Source organism: Drosophila busckii, chromosome 3R (assembly GCF_011750605.1).
Source record: "Drosophila busckii strain San Diego stock center, stock number 13000-0081.31 chromosome 3R, ASM1175060v1, whole genome shotgun sequence".
NCBI classification, from domain to species: domain Eukaryota; kingdom Metazoa; phylum Arthropoda; class Insecta; order Diptera; family Drosophilidae; genus Drosophila; species Drosophila busckii.
The window spans coordinates 21,331,716-21,343,933 of record NC_046607.1 but is presented as its reverse complement, the minus strand read 5'-3'; the positions used below and the strand labels follow the sequence as shown (position 1 = coordinate 21,343,933).

The window sequence follows — 12,218 nt, the reverse complement described above, 5'->3', positions numbered from 1 at the left end:
CATTTTACATTGAGGTTTTACTTTAATAATGCTAGATTGTACATATACATACATACACATGTGTGTATTTACCTAACCTAACTCTAGCTGACGTCATTGTTTACTTCTACTTCAGTTTGACCATCTGTGCGGCTTTGCTGCATTTCCTGTACTTTTAATGTAATTCTGTAAAAATTCTTTAGAAGCAGCTGCGTCTGCTTCTCGAATTTACCAAAATATTGCATTTGTTTCATGGCAACGGCAACAACAAGCCGGTTTACCTAGGCTTAAAATCCACAATTGCGAAAAACAACCCCATAAAAGGCAAGCCAAATACAAAAACCCACACTTATACATAAATATATGTATTAACTACATAATGTACATAAGAATGAAGTCATCGCATGATGATTGTGCCCCCACAGAGTATGCGCTGTATGTAGGTTTGATATTGCTGCAGCATGACTCATCGTTAAATCGATATATGGATGTATGCATGTGTGTGGGCATGGAAATGCAGTAGACTATTTTTAAAATAGGGAAAGGGGAGCTGGTGCATGCCACGCCTTGGTACAGTCGCCGCACTTACAACGGAAATGGAGCAAAGTAGAAAGCCCACTCTTTGCTATTAACAAAGCAAGAGGCACATAAACGGCCCGCTTTCCCCGGCAACTTCAATTATCCAGCTATTATTAGCGCAAAGCGTTCACTGAACTCGCTTGGAGAGGAAAATGGAGAAAAATAGACATTAAAATGCGTTTGAAATTGTTTTTATAGGCAACACTGACTATTTATTTTCGAATAAATTGCTATTCGTTCTTGTTTTTAGCAATGGAAATACTATCTGGTTGTCTGCAGTTCTTTTTTTTTAACCATTTCTTTTTTTTATTGATGACAAAAGCAAAACGTAAACATCAGTTTCGACGTATAGCACGCCCACCAACGACGCTTGCCCTGTGCGTGTTGCTGCTGGTGATGAGTGTGTTTAATACTCTTCGGCGCCCTCGCCCTCACCATCGCCGGAGTCCATGCCGACCTCCTCGTAATCTTTCTCGAGAGCAGCCAAATCTTCACGGGCCTCAGAGAACTCGCCTTCCTCCATACCCTCACCGACGTACCAGTGGACGAACGCACGCTTGGCGTACATCAGATCGAACTTGTGATCCAAACGAGCCCAGGCCTCAGCAATGGCGGTGGTGTTGGACAACATGCACACAGCACGCTGTACCTTGGCCAGATCGCCACCAGGCACCACAGTAGGTGGCTGGTAGTTGATGCCAACCTTGAAACCAGTTGGGCACCAGTCCACGAACTGAATGGTACGCTTGGTCTTGATGGTGGCAATGGCGGCGTTGACATCCTTAGGCACAACATCACCGCGGTACAACATGCAGCAAGCCATGTACTTGCCGTGACGAGGATCGCACTTGACCATCTGGTTGGCTGGCTCGAAGCAAGCGTTGGTGATCTCAGCAACCGACAACTGCTCGTGGTAGGCCTTCTCGGCTGAGATGACGGGAGCGTAGGTGACCAGAGGGAAATGGATACGTGGGTAGGGCACCAAGTTGGTCTGGAATTCAGTCAGATCCACATTGAGGGCACCATCGAAACGCAGCGAGGCTGTGATCGAGGACACAATCTGGCCGATCAAACGATTCAGATTGGTGTAGGTAGGACGCTCAATGTCCAAGTTGCGACGGCAGATATCATAGATGGCCTCATTGTCGACCATGAAAGCGCAGTCAGAGTGCTCCAGGGTGGTGTGAGTGGTCAGGATGGAGTTGTATGGCTCAACAACAGCCGTGGAGACCTGGGGAGCTGGGTAGATGGCGAATTCCAGCTTGGACTTCTTGCCATAGTCCACAGACAGACGCTCCATCAACAGGGAAGTGAAGCCGGAGCCAGTGCCGCCACCGAAAGAGTGGAAGATGAGGAAGCCTTGCAGACCAGTGCACTGATCGGCCAACTTGCGAATGCGATCCAGCACCAGATCGACAATCTCCTTGCCGATGGTGTAGTGACCACGAGCGTAGTTGTTGGCGGCATCCTCCTTGCCAGTGATCAACTGCTCAGGGTGGAACAGCTGGCGGTATGTGCCTGTGCGCACCTCATCCACTACGGTGGGCTCCAGATCAACAAACACAGCACGGGGCACATGTTTGCCGGCACCAGTCTCGCTGAAGAAGGTGTTGAATGAATCATCACCACCGCCGACAGTCTTGTCAGAAGGCATCTGGCCATCAGGCTGGATACCGTGCTCCAAGCAGTACAGCTCCCAGCAGGCATTACCAATCTGGACACCAGCTTGGCCAACATGGATAGAGATACATTCACGCTGAAGAGAAAGCGAAAATTTTTCATAAGTAATTTGCAAGAAAGAAAAAATCGATTTGCCGCATAGCCACACCCATTATTTCAAGTATGTACATCCATGCAGACATATGTATATATTTATGTGATGCAGACATCAGTAAATAATTTCCAAGTAGAAATACATAATATTCCCAATTTAATTGTAATTTAGATTATTCAAGCCAACATGGCGATTTTAATTTGCAAAATGTTTTTCTCTATAAGGTTGACGTCATCACTTTAAAGTGAGAGAAAATTATGCGGCGGCCATTTTGAACATGCCACATGCCTTTACTATCGTAAATAAAAGCATGCGTATTTATGCATTATGATTGTAAAATATTTTTTACTTAAATAAATCAAATGCCTGCCTGTACTTACCATATTTAATCCCTTTTATTTTACTTCACACGCGACAATAAAAATTCACAGAGCTCTCGGACAGAGTTTACGTTCGAATTACCGGCTATGAGGCTTCACAAACGTATAATGATGAAAATTTTATCGGCGACTACTATTTATACTCTCGCACACGCCTACTTCGTGACGAGAGAAACGATGCTTCGTAACGAAAAAAAACGATGTGTTGTCAGAATATCATAGGTTCGATGGCTACGAATAGCCAAAAGCAAAAAAAAAAGCTAAATACAAATATGCTCGATATAATACGATATACAAAATTTGTTCTAACTAAATTTAGCTATATACTCAATTGCCACTATCGTTTGTGCGAGGGAAAGATTATAATTTAATTTTGTGCAAGCTTTATTTACATGTCCGGCAACGCCGCAATATACATATTTACATATATATACACAATTTGTGTTAGCGCGTGTGATACCGCTTTAAAACCGCAAATAAATAGTTAAATTAAGCTTTTAAGTATGAGAATCGACGATTACGATTCATTTTGGGTGGACAAAGCAGTCTACAACTATGCTGAGAGACTGTTTTACGAGGCGATCCAATCAAGTGCACAAATACCAGCGCCAGAACCTAATAGCAGTGAAAATGTAAATTTATAAGTAAATAGTAATGTACATACATATCTATGCTATGCTTTTATGGTGAAATGCGTTTTTCATACACACTTGCATAGTTAGTTAAGTTATGTACATAGATGGCTACCCTAAACAAATCAGCTGCTGATCACAAAGCAAATCATTTTTATACATATATATTTTTTATTTGTTTACTTTGTTTTTATGCTTTTCTTTTTCGTAAAAATTAAATTTGTTTTTTGATTTCTACAGAAAGTTGGTGATACCAAAAAGAATAAAAAGACAAAAATGGCTGAAGATCAACGAAAACCGAAAAGCTTGTTGTATGTAAGTAAACTGGGATAAATGTTGACGTATGCATAAATATGTATAAAAATTAATATAAAATTATGTGTTTAGCTAAATCCATTAACATTGGAAGCCAGCTTCTTTTTAGAAACGCTAGAAGAAGTAAGCAGACAAAATGAGCCACAATTGGATCCTTACTTGACCAATTTGCTCGAGCGTATTGTGGTTGGCATTGAACAATATCTGGATAAGAAGCCTGCGTACATTGTACCGAAGGAAAGGCAACAAGTTGCAAGCGAGCAGAAGCAGCAGAATGGTACGCAGAGTACAGGTGTGGCCTTTGTGCTACCAAACGAAATGCAGAAAATAAGAAGAACATTCAACTGCGCTGCATGCACGCATCGCATTGTGGGCACAACGATTACCAAGGCAGTGGCGCATTTAGCCGAACAGCATCCGAACCCCAACCCAAATCCAACTCAAGGGCAGCGGCCAACAGCACCTAAAAAACTAGAAAAGAAACGTGCTGAGGTAGAGGCACGCGCCAAAGTTTTGGCATTACCCAAAAGCAAGTAAACCATAATATCTAAGAAAGACAAAGGAAATTCATTGGTTATTTTCTTTTAGAGGTTAGGGCTTTGCTAACTGGCGACATTACAAACAAGTTCAAGGATAAATACAAATTAGCGGATAAGCTTAAAGTGATACCAGAGTACGACGTCATCGAACAGGCATTGTGTAATCTGTTGTCTCCGTTCTCTTCGCAAACAGTGCGTGTTTACAAGTTTGGATCACGCATAACAGGCATAGGAAACTGTTCATCGGACCTCGATGTTTTTATTGATATTGGTACGTTAGCTTGCAAACTTAACTAAACCAAACGAAGCAACTATAAGTTTAAATTATAATAACAGGCAACTCCTTTCATACATTCGAGCACCGTGCTTCAAAGGAAACTCTAACTAAATTGCGAGCATTGCGTGCTCTTTTCTGTGCTAGCCGCGAGTGGCGCATAATAAATGTAAGAAAGATAACTTTTTTAAATATACAACCTATTTTTATATTCATTTGTTCGACTACTAAGGTTATCGAGCAGGCGCGTGTACCCATTATAAAAACTCTTCATTTATCCTCTGGCATCGAATGTGATATATGCTTTAATAGCTTAGGCTTCTGCAACACAAACCTGCTCAAGTACATATTTGAAACGCAACCTATTGGTAAGTTGCTCAGCTTAAAATCAGGATAGCTTACTGACCATTGTTTCAGCACAATTTATGTGCATCTATCTGAAGACCTGGCTGGAGCGCTGCAGACTGGCGGAACAGCTAACAACGTACAGCATTGCATTAATGGTCATTTACTTTCTACAAACCAAGAACTTATTACCCTCTGTTCTCGAGCTGCAGGAAGAGCCCTTAATGACTCAAAAAGTGTTTGTTGGACGTAAGTGCTCTTATGATAGTGCATGAAATAAAAATTGGTACAATTCATTTCTTCCCACAGCATGGATCTCAAATTTTGCGCATAAGTCACTCGCAGATTTGAAACTAGATACAATTGAAGTTACTATTTCGTGTATCAAAGAGTTTGTTAAAGAATTTTTTAAATTTTATGCAACATTCAAGTACGAATCTTTTTTGGTTTGCCCGTATTTTGGAAAAGAGAAAATCTCTATATCGACCATGGAAGCTGCGTTGCCTCCACGGTAAATATGATATATGTACAGGCTTTATACATACATATCTCAAATGTATTTAATTTTCAGGTACCGTGAGTATGCCTCCCAACATCCGGAATCGGCTTTGCAGCTGCGAAAGCCTATGGTCGTGCAGGATCCCATACAATTGAATCATAATGTTACGAAAGCTGTATCCAAGTATGGCCTGCAAACATTTGTTGAATACTGTCAACAATCAGTTACAATTCTCGGCGATCAATCTGAAAATTTGAAAAAGCACAGTAACAACACTGCATAATGCATTGTGTTGATAATAACCATTATCGTATGCACTCACTTACGCTTACATATATATGTTATTATTGTACAAAGCTGTTCATAACCTATGCATCGAATTTCGAAATCGATTAAAACTGACTGCCGTCATTAAACTAAAATAAAGCCTTTTATTAAATACTCAAAATGTGGCCTAAAGTACACTTTGTAGTGTATATTTGGTATAAGCTCTTGCTTTCTTATTGACGCCATGATAAGGACTTGACATCAAAAACATAGTTTATGAAGTAAAAGATAAAGCCAGCGACTAATATAACGCCCAGTATAAACATGCGATTGTACCAATGTTGATTGCTCTCCTGCATCATATTGTAAATTAAATTGACCGCAGCCTCAGTCTGCTCCACGGTCCCATTATTGTCTACAACAAAATGAGATTTCTCGCATTTTTTCTCCAGCGGCATTTGAGATTCCACGCGCTTACGTGCCTCTGCTTCAGACAACTCATTGCGTGCAAGTAGTCGCTCCAATTGTTTATTAGAATCACTACAAATATATATGGCTAATATAGATAATTGTACTAGATATGTTTAAACCACCTTACCAAGATACAGTTATAATTTTGTGCATAAAGTCCATCAAGATTTCCGTTTCAAAGAGTAAGGGCAAGTCAAGCACAATCCATTTGTGGCCAGCCATGAAGAGCTTAAATACCGTTATATATATTTTACGATGTATGGCAGGATGTGTTATCTGATTAAGCTTGCCTCGCAGCTCCTTGTCCTCAAAGATTAGTCGTCCAAGCACAGCTCGGTTCAGATCTTTGGTGGGCAGTAGTACTTCATCGCCGAATACTTCACGAATTTTTTTCCAGCACGGCTCACCTGGTTCAACAACTGTGAACGTGTAAAGTCAATTATTAGTTTAAGCTCTTACGCAGACAAATTAATTAGTAAGAATTATAACAGCCCGTACAACTCAGCGGTCAACTTACTCTCTCTAGCAATTTTGTCTGCGTCAACAACGGGTATACCATGTTGCTCAAATACCTTGGTTACGGTACTTTTACCCGTAGCAATGCCACCAGTTACAGCCACAATAAACATTTTAAAATATAGTTTTTATGAATTAAATGGAATGTTCCGTTTATTTTTCCGTTTTTAATGAGCACCAGTGTTGCCAGGTGTTGAGCTACCATATAAGCTAGATTCTGTGTAAAAAAAAGCTAAAAATAAGATAGCAATCCTTAAGCTCGCTACTTTGTAGTCCGGCATCACGAATTTATTTTAAGCTTTGAGATTATTTTAGTGCAGCCACTAATGCATTTAATACTAGAATATGGTGCATAAATGCAAGTTCTGAAAATTTTATGCTAGGTCTTGCTTGAAATAAACTAATCTGGCAACACATATAAGAAGATCTGTTGACATATACAACACTACATGGAAAAAGAGTGCGTTGCTCAACACGCTTTTTCACAAAGTCGGCCATATTTAATTTTGTTGCTATAAATTTTGTTTCGTGAATCTTGCACGCGTTTGTGAAATAATATAAAAAATCGCTGCTACGCGTATATAACTAAGAAATCTGCATAATTCGAACGATCTCTTTAGCTACTAGAAGTCGCAAATATAAATAAAGCAAACGCAACAATGGTGGACAAAATTGAAATGAGTCTGGATGATATCATAAAATCAACGCGCACACAGAAGAAACCACAGACCGGACGCGGTGGTCCCGGAGGAGCACGCCGCCCTGGTGGACGTGGAGCACGTCGTGGTGGTGGTGGTCCGAGTGGCTCACCACGTAAACCAGCCCCAGCTAGTGGAGCTGGCGGTGTGCTTAAAGGTCGCCGCGGCGGCAGCGGAAGCGGTGGCGGCATACAGAAGCCACGACTCGCACGGGTAATTGAAACGTAGCGTTTTGTCATATAGAGAGAGAGGGAGAGCCTTTAAGCAGCATAATATCCATGCACATGATTAGAAAGGACGGTCATAGTTGGAAACTAGATTGCTTTCTTGCGAATCGGTGGCAATATAAAAAAAAAGAGATCAAACAGCAGCTGCACACAAACATACGTACACATACAAACGGATTCAAAATGGCCACCGTGCAGAATTAAAACGGTACCTGTGCTGGTACATTACAGTCTTCGCTGCAAAATGGCGGCCGCGAGTGTGCCGATAATATATAATACATATAAATTAAACAAAACTAAAACATTGCAGCAGCAGCTGATTATCAATCAACGAAGTGTCGAACGTCAAGCTCAACAGTCAATTAAATGTGTTTTCTAGCAGTCTTACAGCAATGCGTATGCGTTCCGTTATTGCGAACTCAATTTTGTTTTTATTGTATTCCAAGTTTATAATACTTTTCATATTTCTCTTGCACTTGTCAAATCAATCAACGAGTGACAATTCAATCGATATACCATACCATATATATGCCAAAAATATTTAGTATTTATGCACTCCTTCGATGGCGTCCTCATGATATGGCTAGGATACGACAACTGCTGCTACGACTACTACTCCCCCCCACATATTTGATCAGAAACTTGTTCCCACGCGTTCCAACAAACAAACAAAAACCTTCTACCCCCTCTAGGGCGATGTGAACAGCGCTTGGAAGCATGATATGTACGATGGGCCCAAGCGTAACGGAGGCGCTGCCGGCAGTACGGGGCCAACTCGTCTAATCGTTGGAAATTTGGATTACGGCGTATCGAATACAGACATAAAGGAGCTATTCAATGACTTTGGGCCGATGAAGAAGGCAGCTGTGCATTATGATCGTTCAGGTCGTTCACTCGGTATGCTTTCATTATTGCTTAACAAATAGACGGAGCTTATAAACATTTTCATCATTCATTTTATCCACCAGGCACCGCCGATGTTATATTCGAGCGTCGTTCTGACGCACTTAAGGCCGTTAAACAATACCATGGTGTTCCCTTGGATGGTCGTCCCATGACCATACAACTTGCCGTATCAGATGTGGCAGCACTGACGCGTCCAGTAGCTGCCGATGATGTAAAGCGTCGCGTGGGTGGTGGCTCTGGGCCACCATTTAAACGTGGTGGTATGTAACTCAATATATACCAATTAAGTTGACCGATGCTATAATCAAGTCGACTCTAATTACAGGTGCTCAGGCTGGCGGCGCCGCACGTCGTGGCGGTTTCAAGCGAGGAGCTGCCGCTGGTGGCAAAGCCGCTGCTGCAGGAGGTCAACGTCGAGAACGCAAAGCCCCACCCACTGCCGAAGAACTGGACGCCGAATTGGATTCATACATTAATGACATGAAAATCTAAATAGTTATAGTAGTCGATTTAGTCTAAAAGAAAACACAACACAAATAAGGACTCACTTTGGTTCAACAAATTCAACGAACAGACATTGTGCGAAAACAGCTTTTAGTCATAATCTATATAAAATAACACTTATTTACAAACAACAAGTGAACAAGATTTGTTGTTAGCCGTATCAATGTGACTCCCACTAGCTGATAAGTCGTCTAAATACAGTTTCATTATGTATTTATTATGAATAGAAATGTATTTGATAATAAATACCAGACCTAATATATATAAACAAACAATCTCATTGTGTTTTCGTTTTCCATTTCCCCCAGGTCCAAATAAGGAACTGCAAACGTTTGTTTAAATTTTAAATGTTTAATTTATTTTTAATAGGTTTTTGTTGAGAAATACACAAATAGAGGGGAATGATAAGCAAATTTTACAGTTTATCAGTTTAATTTTGCAATTGCGACACTTAAGTACAAATTTATTTAATATCCATTCGTAAAGTTATAAATTTTATCGTGGTTGTTTATGTTCAGGGCGGAATCGCGAGTCACTTAAAGTTTAAACTATTGCGTTAGACGTTATCAAACATTTTGCTTAGTAATACAAAAACAAATACCACAAAAAAGATAGAAATAGAAAGAGCGATAGAGAGCGCAGGTGAGAAGGCGGTGAATTATGCAATAAAATCACATAATTTGCATATGAAATCGTATCAACATTTAGCCAATGAATTTATGTATATGTTATGTATGATTTGTATAGGCTATATAAGTGTATATATGTTTTAAGCGATTTATATTTATAGATGTATGCATTTATGGGCTTGAGGATGTTTTGGCGTCTGTATGTATGTAGGTGTGTTGGTATTAGTAAATGCGTGGCAGTCAGACAGCTACCCCAGCCAAGGCTTCTGCGCCTCTGCCTTGTCTACCAGAAGCCACCCGATGAGTAACCGCCTGGTGGCACACGTCCACGAGGCTCATTTGTCGAGTTGCTGCCATTTGTGGTTCCTTTGTTCTGGCTTGCAGGTGCTGCTTTCGGCTCCTCCTTTTGCACCGGCACCTCCTCGCGCAGCTTTTCCACCACAATGTTGGCATCGGTTGAACCCATGCAAGCATTCAGATTGGAAGAGTTTTGCTGGTTGTATTTAGGACGCGGCGCATTGACGGCCACCTCAGGTTCAGAGAAAATGTTTGTATGACCGCCGCCTGGAGGCTTCAGTACACGGCTGGATGGACGGGCGCTGGCGTTAAGACCAATTTTCAGTTCAGTGGAAGTCATGTTGTTAGCGTTTCTGTGTGGGGAAGTCTAAAAAAAGTATATTTGCATTAGTAACATATATTTAAAAAAAAATGTTGTATGTAAGTCACGTCTCCAGACTGTACATCATTTATATGCATATAGTACATTTGTCTGTATGAACACAACAGTCACGCCACTTACAAAAGATGGTCAACAATGAAACGATGACGAACGCGTTGGTCGACTGAACCGCAACAGAGCGAACTGCCAGAAACAGAAGAGCAGAACGGAAATAATGGAATGTCCACCACCCCCCACAGTGGAGTGTCAGATATATGTATACACACACACATGCATATATCTATTTTTGCGCGCTCTTTTATGCTTTCCCGTTAGCTATAATTGCGCGTTTTGCAGCCAGCCGCACTTTCTAGTTGTTGCCGTTTTTTTTTCTTTTTATTTCTCTTTTTTGGTGTCAAGCTGCTGCTGCTGCTGCACATCATGCACACAAAAAAGCGGCTGAATAATAGTTTTGAATTGTTGTAAAGGGCCATTAATGATGTTGTTATAATATTCAACAAAGGCTTTCATGACTATCACAAGTGTAGAAAGAGGTCAAAGTGGGGGATAAGGGTTGGCATCTGCTGTGACAAGTGTTGTAAAACGAGCATAATGATGAGTCATGTTTTATAGCTGTATGGGGGGTGGACAGAAGGGTATGTTTCCCAACAACTTCAAACTAAGCTAACCACGATTATGTTGAGGTACATAAACATATGTACATTTCTATGTACATACAGACAACAAAGTAAAGTGAATGACCGGAAAATGTCGAAGATTTTTTAATGAGGCCAGTTTGTTATCATTTTCCACTTTCGTTGTTTTTGCAAAGCAATGCGAGCAAACGTCAGATAAATTTATATTTAGCAACCGCAAATGGCTAATAGCTATTTTTTATAATATTAGTCACGTTGGCCAGCACTACACACATTCATCTGTATGTATAAAGTTACAAGCCAAACTTGTGAACAGACATTATTGTTAAGTAAATGTGGTGCAAGTGTGTGTGTGTTTGTAAGTAATTTTGTAGAAATTATGAGTAATGATCGATCTGGATAAAACTAGAATTTGTGCCTCTCTCACTCTCTCTCTTGCTACGATTTTGTTATTGCTTGGACTAATGACAAGATACCGGGCGGACGACAAAATAAATAAGGTAGAAATACATTAAGGCGTTTGTATGTATGTATTGTACATACAATGACGGTCATTTATTTGCATATCTACACATACACACATAACTAAAAGCGAATTCAAGTTTAACCAGTGCTGGCCTACCTACCTATATTTATTTACCATTTGTGATAGTTAAGACCAATGCATAAAGCATAAAACACTGTTTGGCATATTGTTAAATTGACCTGGAAATATGTACGTGTACACATGTTTTTAGACTTTAACAAGCCGCATGTTTTAAAAATTCGCTTTAATCTGCTTGTAGCTAGTTTTTAAAGTTCGCTGCAATGTAGCTGCACAAAATGGCCACTTGGATAAACGAGAGGGCAGCAGGGCGGGGCCCTAAAGTTTGGAGCACATAGCATCTGGGATGTTTTGTGATATTTTTATGCCTCAAGCATATGGCATTGCTAAACTAAGCGAAACAGCAGCTGCATTTCAACACATACAAGTACTCAACGCACACACACAGACAACCCTCCAAAAACACACACACAGCGCAATTAAATTCCATGACACGAGCAAAATTAATTTTCAATGAATTTCATTAACGTGCAACAAGTCGCCCTTACATCCTTTTAAAACATTTAAATTCTGGATCTTTAACATACCTTGTTGTACTTTAAAAACACTTTTTGCACCGACAAGAAAACTCAATGCGACGCTATGAACGGTTTTTTTTAAAATGGAGCGTTGTGTGCAGTGCTGCCAATTCGACTTTTTCACCGCTAACGGCGGGATTTCTGGCTTTTTAAGAAATAGATTTGAGTCGAACTCATACCATTGAGACGAGCCTCGAACATGGATCGAGCTAACTTCGAACACTGTTAAAGCGACTTGTAGAGAAATT

General features: G+C 40.5%; 5 protein-coding genes across 5 annotated transcripts; 2 read left to right on the top strand and 3 right to left on the bottom strand.

Moving 5' to 3' along the window:
* Nucleotides 1–744: 744 nt before the first annotated feature.
* LOC108603673 (tubulin alpha-1 chain) lies at nt 745–2,824 on the bottom strand. The gene is made up of 2 exons (XM_017992671.2): nt 2,713–2,824; nt 745–2,314 (listed from the first exon to the last, which is right to left on the bottom strand). Exons 1-2 carry the CDS (start codon nt 2,713–2,715, stop codon nt 965–967), a joined length of 1,353 nt encoding a protein of 450 aa, XP_017848160.1. The 5' UTR covers nt 2,716–2,824; the 3' UTR covers nt 745–964.
* A 327-nt stretch (nt 2,825–3,151) lies between these two features.
* On the top strand, nt 3,152–5,624 carry LOC108601666 (terminal uridylyltransferase Tailor). The gene is made up of 9 exons (XM_017989567.1): nt 3,152–3,344; nt 3,585–3,659; nt 3,732–4,188; nt 4,248–4,469; nt 4,535–4,641; nt 4,705–4,840; nt 4,890–5,066; nt 5,127–5,328; nt 5,389–5,624. The coding sequence occupies exons 1-9, from the start codon at nt 3,216–3,218 to the stop codon at nt 5,597–5,599; spliced, it is 1,716 nt and encodes a 571-aa protein (XP_017845056.1). The 5' UTR covers nt 3,152–3,215; the 3' UTR covers nt 5,600–5,624.
* Nucleotides 5,625–5,722: 98 nt separating this feature from the next.
* On the bottom strand, nt 5,723–6,758 carry LOC108601667 (dephospho-CoA kinase). Its single transcript, XM_017989568.1, has 3 exons — nt 6,572–6,758; nt 6,182–6,473; nt 5,723–6,123 (listed from the first exon to the last, which is right to left on the bottom strand). The coding sequence occupies exons 1-3, from the start codon at nt 6,681–6,683 to the stop codon at nt 5,817–5,819; spliced, it is 711 nt and encodes a 236-aa protein (XP_017845057.1). The 5' UTR covers nt 6,684–6,758; the 3' UTR covers nt 5,723–5,816.
* Nucleotides 6,759–7,068: 310 nt separating this feature from the next.
* On the top strand, nt 7,069–8,927 carry LOC108601781 (THO complex subunit 4). Its single transcript, XM_017989708.1, has 4 exons — nt 7,069–7,481; nt 8,188–8,392; nt 8,464–8,661; nt 8,727–8,927. Exons 1-4 carry the CDS (start codon nt 7,230–7,232, stop codon nt 8,891–8,893), a joined length of 822 nt encoding a protein of 273 aa, XP_017845197.1. The 5' UTR covers nt 7,069–7,229; the 3' UTR covers nt 8,894–8,927.
* A 338-nt stretch (nt 8,928–9,265) lies between these two features.
* LOC108601889 lies at nt 9,266–12,075 on the bottom strand. Its single transcript, XM_017989864.1, has 2 exons — nt 11,980–12,075; nt 9,266–10,198 (listed from the first exon to the last, which is right to left on the bottom strand). The coding sequence occupies exon 2, from the start codon at nt 10,169–10,171 to the stop codon at nt 9,818–9,820; it is 354 nt and encodes a 117-aa protein (XP_017845353.1). The 5' UTR covers nt 10,172–10,198; nt 11,980–12,075; the 3' UTR covers nt 9,266–9,817.
* Between the last annotated feature and the right edge of the window lie 143 nt (nt 12,076–12,218).

Bases quoted from the DNA above. Each gene is read 5' to 3' on its own strand.
- LOC108601667 (XM_017989568.1), bottom strand. From the start codon at position 6,683: ATGTTTATTGTGGCTGTAACTGGTGGCATTGCTACGGGTAAAAGTACC. The intron at 6,474-6,571 runs GTAAGTTGACCG...ACACGTTCACAG, and splicing joins AGACAAAATTGCTAGAGAGA to TTGTTGAACCAGGTGAGCCG. The intron at 6,124-6,181 runs GTAAGGTGGTTT...ATATATTTGTAG, and splicing joins AAAATTATAACTGTATCTTG to TGATTCTAATAAACAATTGG.
- LOC108601781 (XM_017989708.1), top strand. From the start codon at position 7,230: ATGGTGGACAAAATTGAAATGAGTCTGGATGATATCATAAAATCAACG. The intron at 7,482-8,187 runs GTAATTGAAACG...TACCCCCTCTAG, and splicing joins AGAAGCCACGACTCGCACGG to GGCGATGTGAACAGCGCTTG. The intron at 8,662-8,726 runs GTATGTAACTCA...CTCTAATTACAG, and splicing joins GCCACCATTTAAACGTGGTG to GTGCTCAGGCTGGCGGCGCC.
- LOC108601666 (XM_017989567.1), top strand. From the start codon at position 3,216: ATGAGAATCGACGATTACGATTCATTTTGGGTGGACAAAGCAGTCTAC. The intron at 3,660-3,731 runs GTAAGTAAACTG...TTATGTGTTTAG, and splicing joins AACCGAAAAGCTTGTTGTAT to CTAAATCCATTAACATTGGA. The intron at 4,841-4,889 runs GTAAGTTGCTCA...CCATTGTTTCAG, and splicing joins ATTTGAAACGCAACCTATTG to CACAATTTATGTGCATCTAT.
- LOC108601889 (XM_017989864.1), bottom strand. From the start codon at position 10,171: ATGACTTCCACTGAACTGAAAATTGGTCTTAACGCCAGCGCCCGTCCA.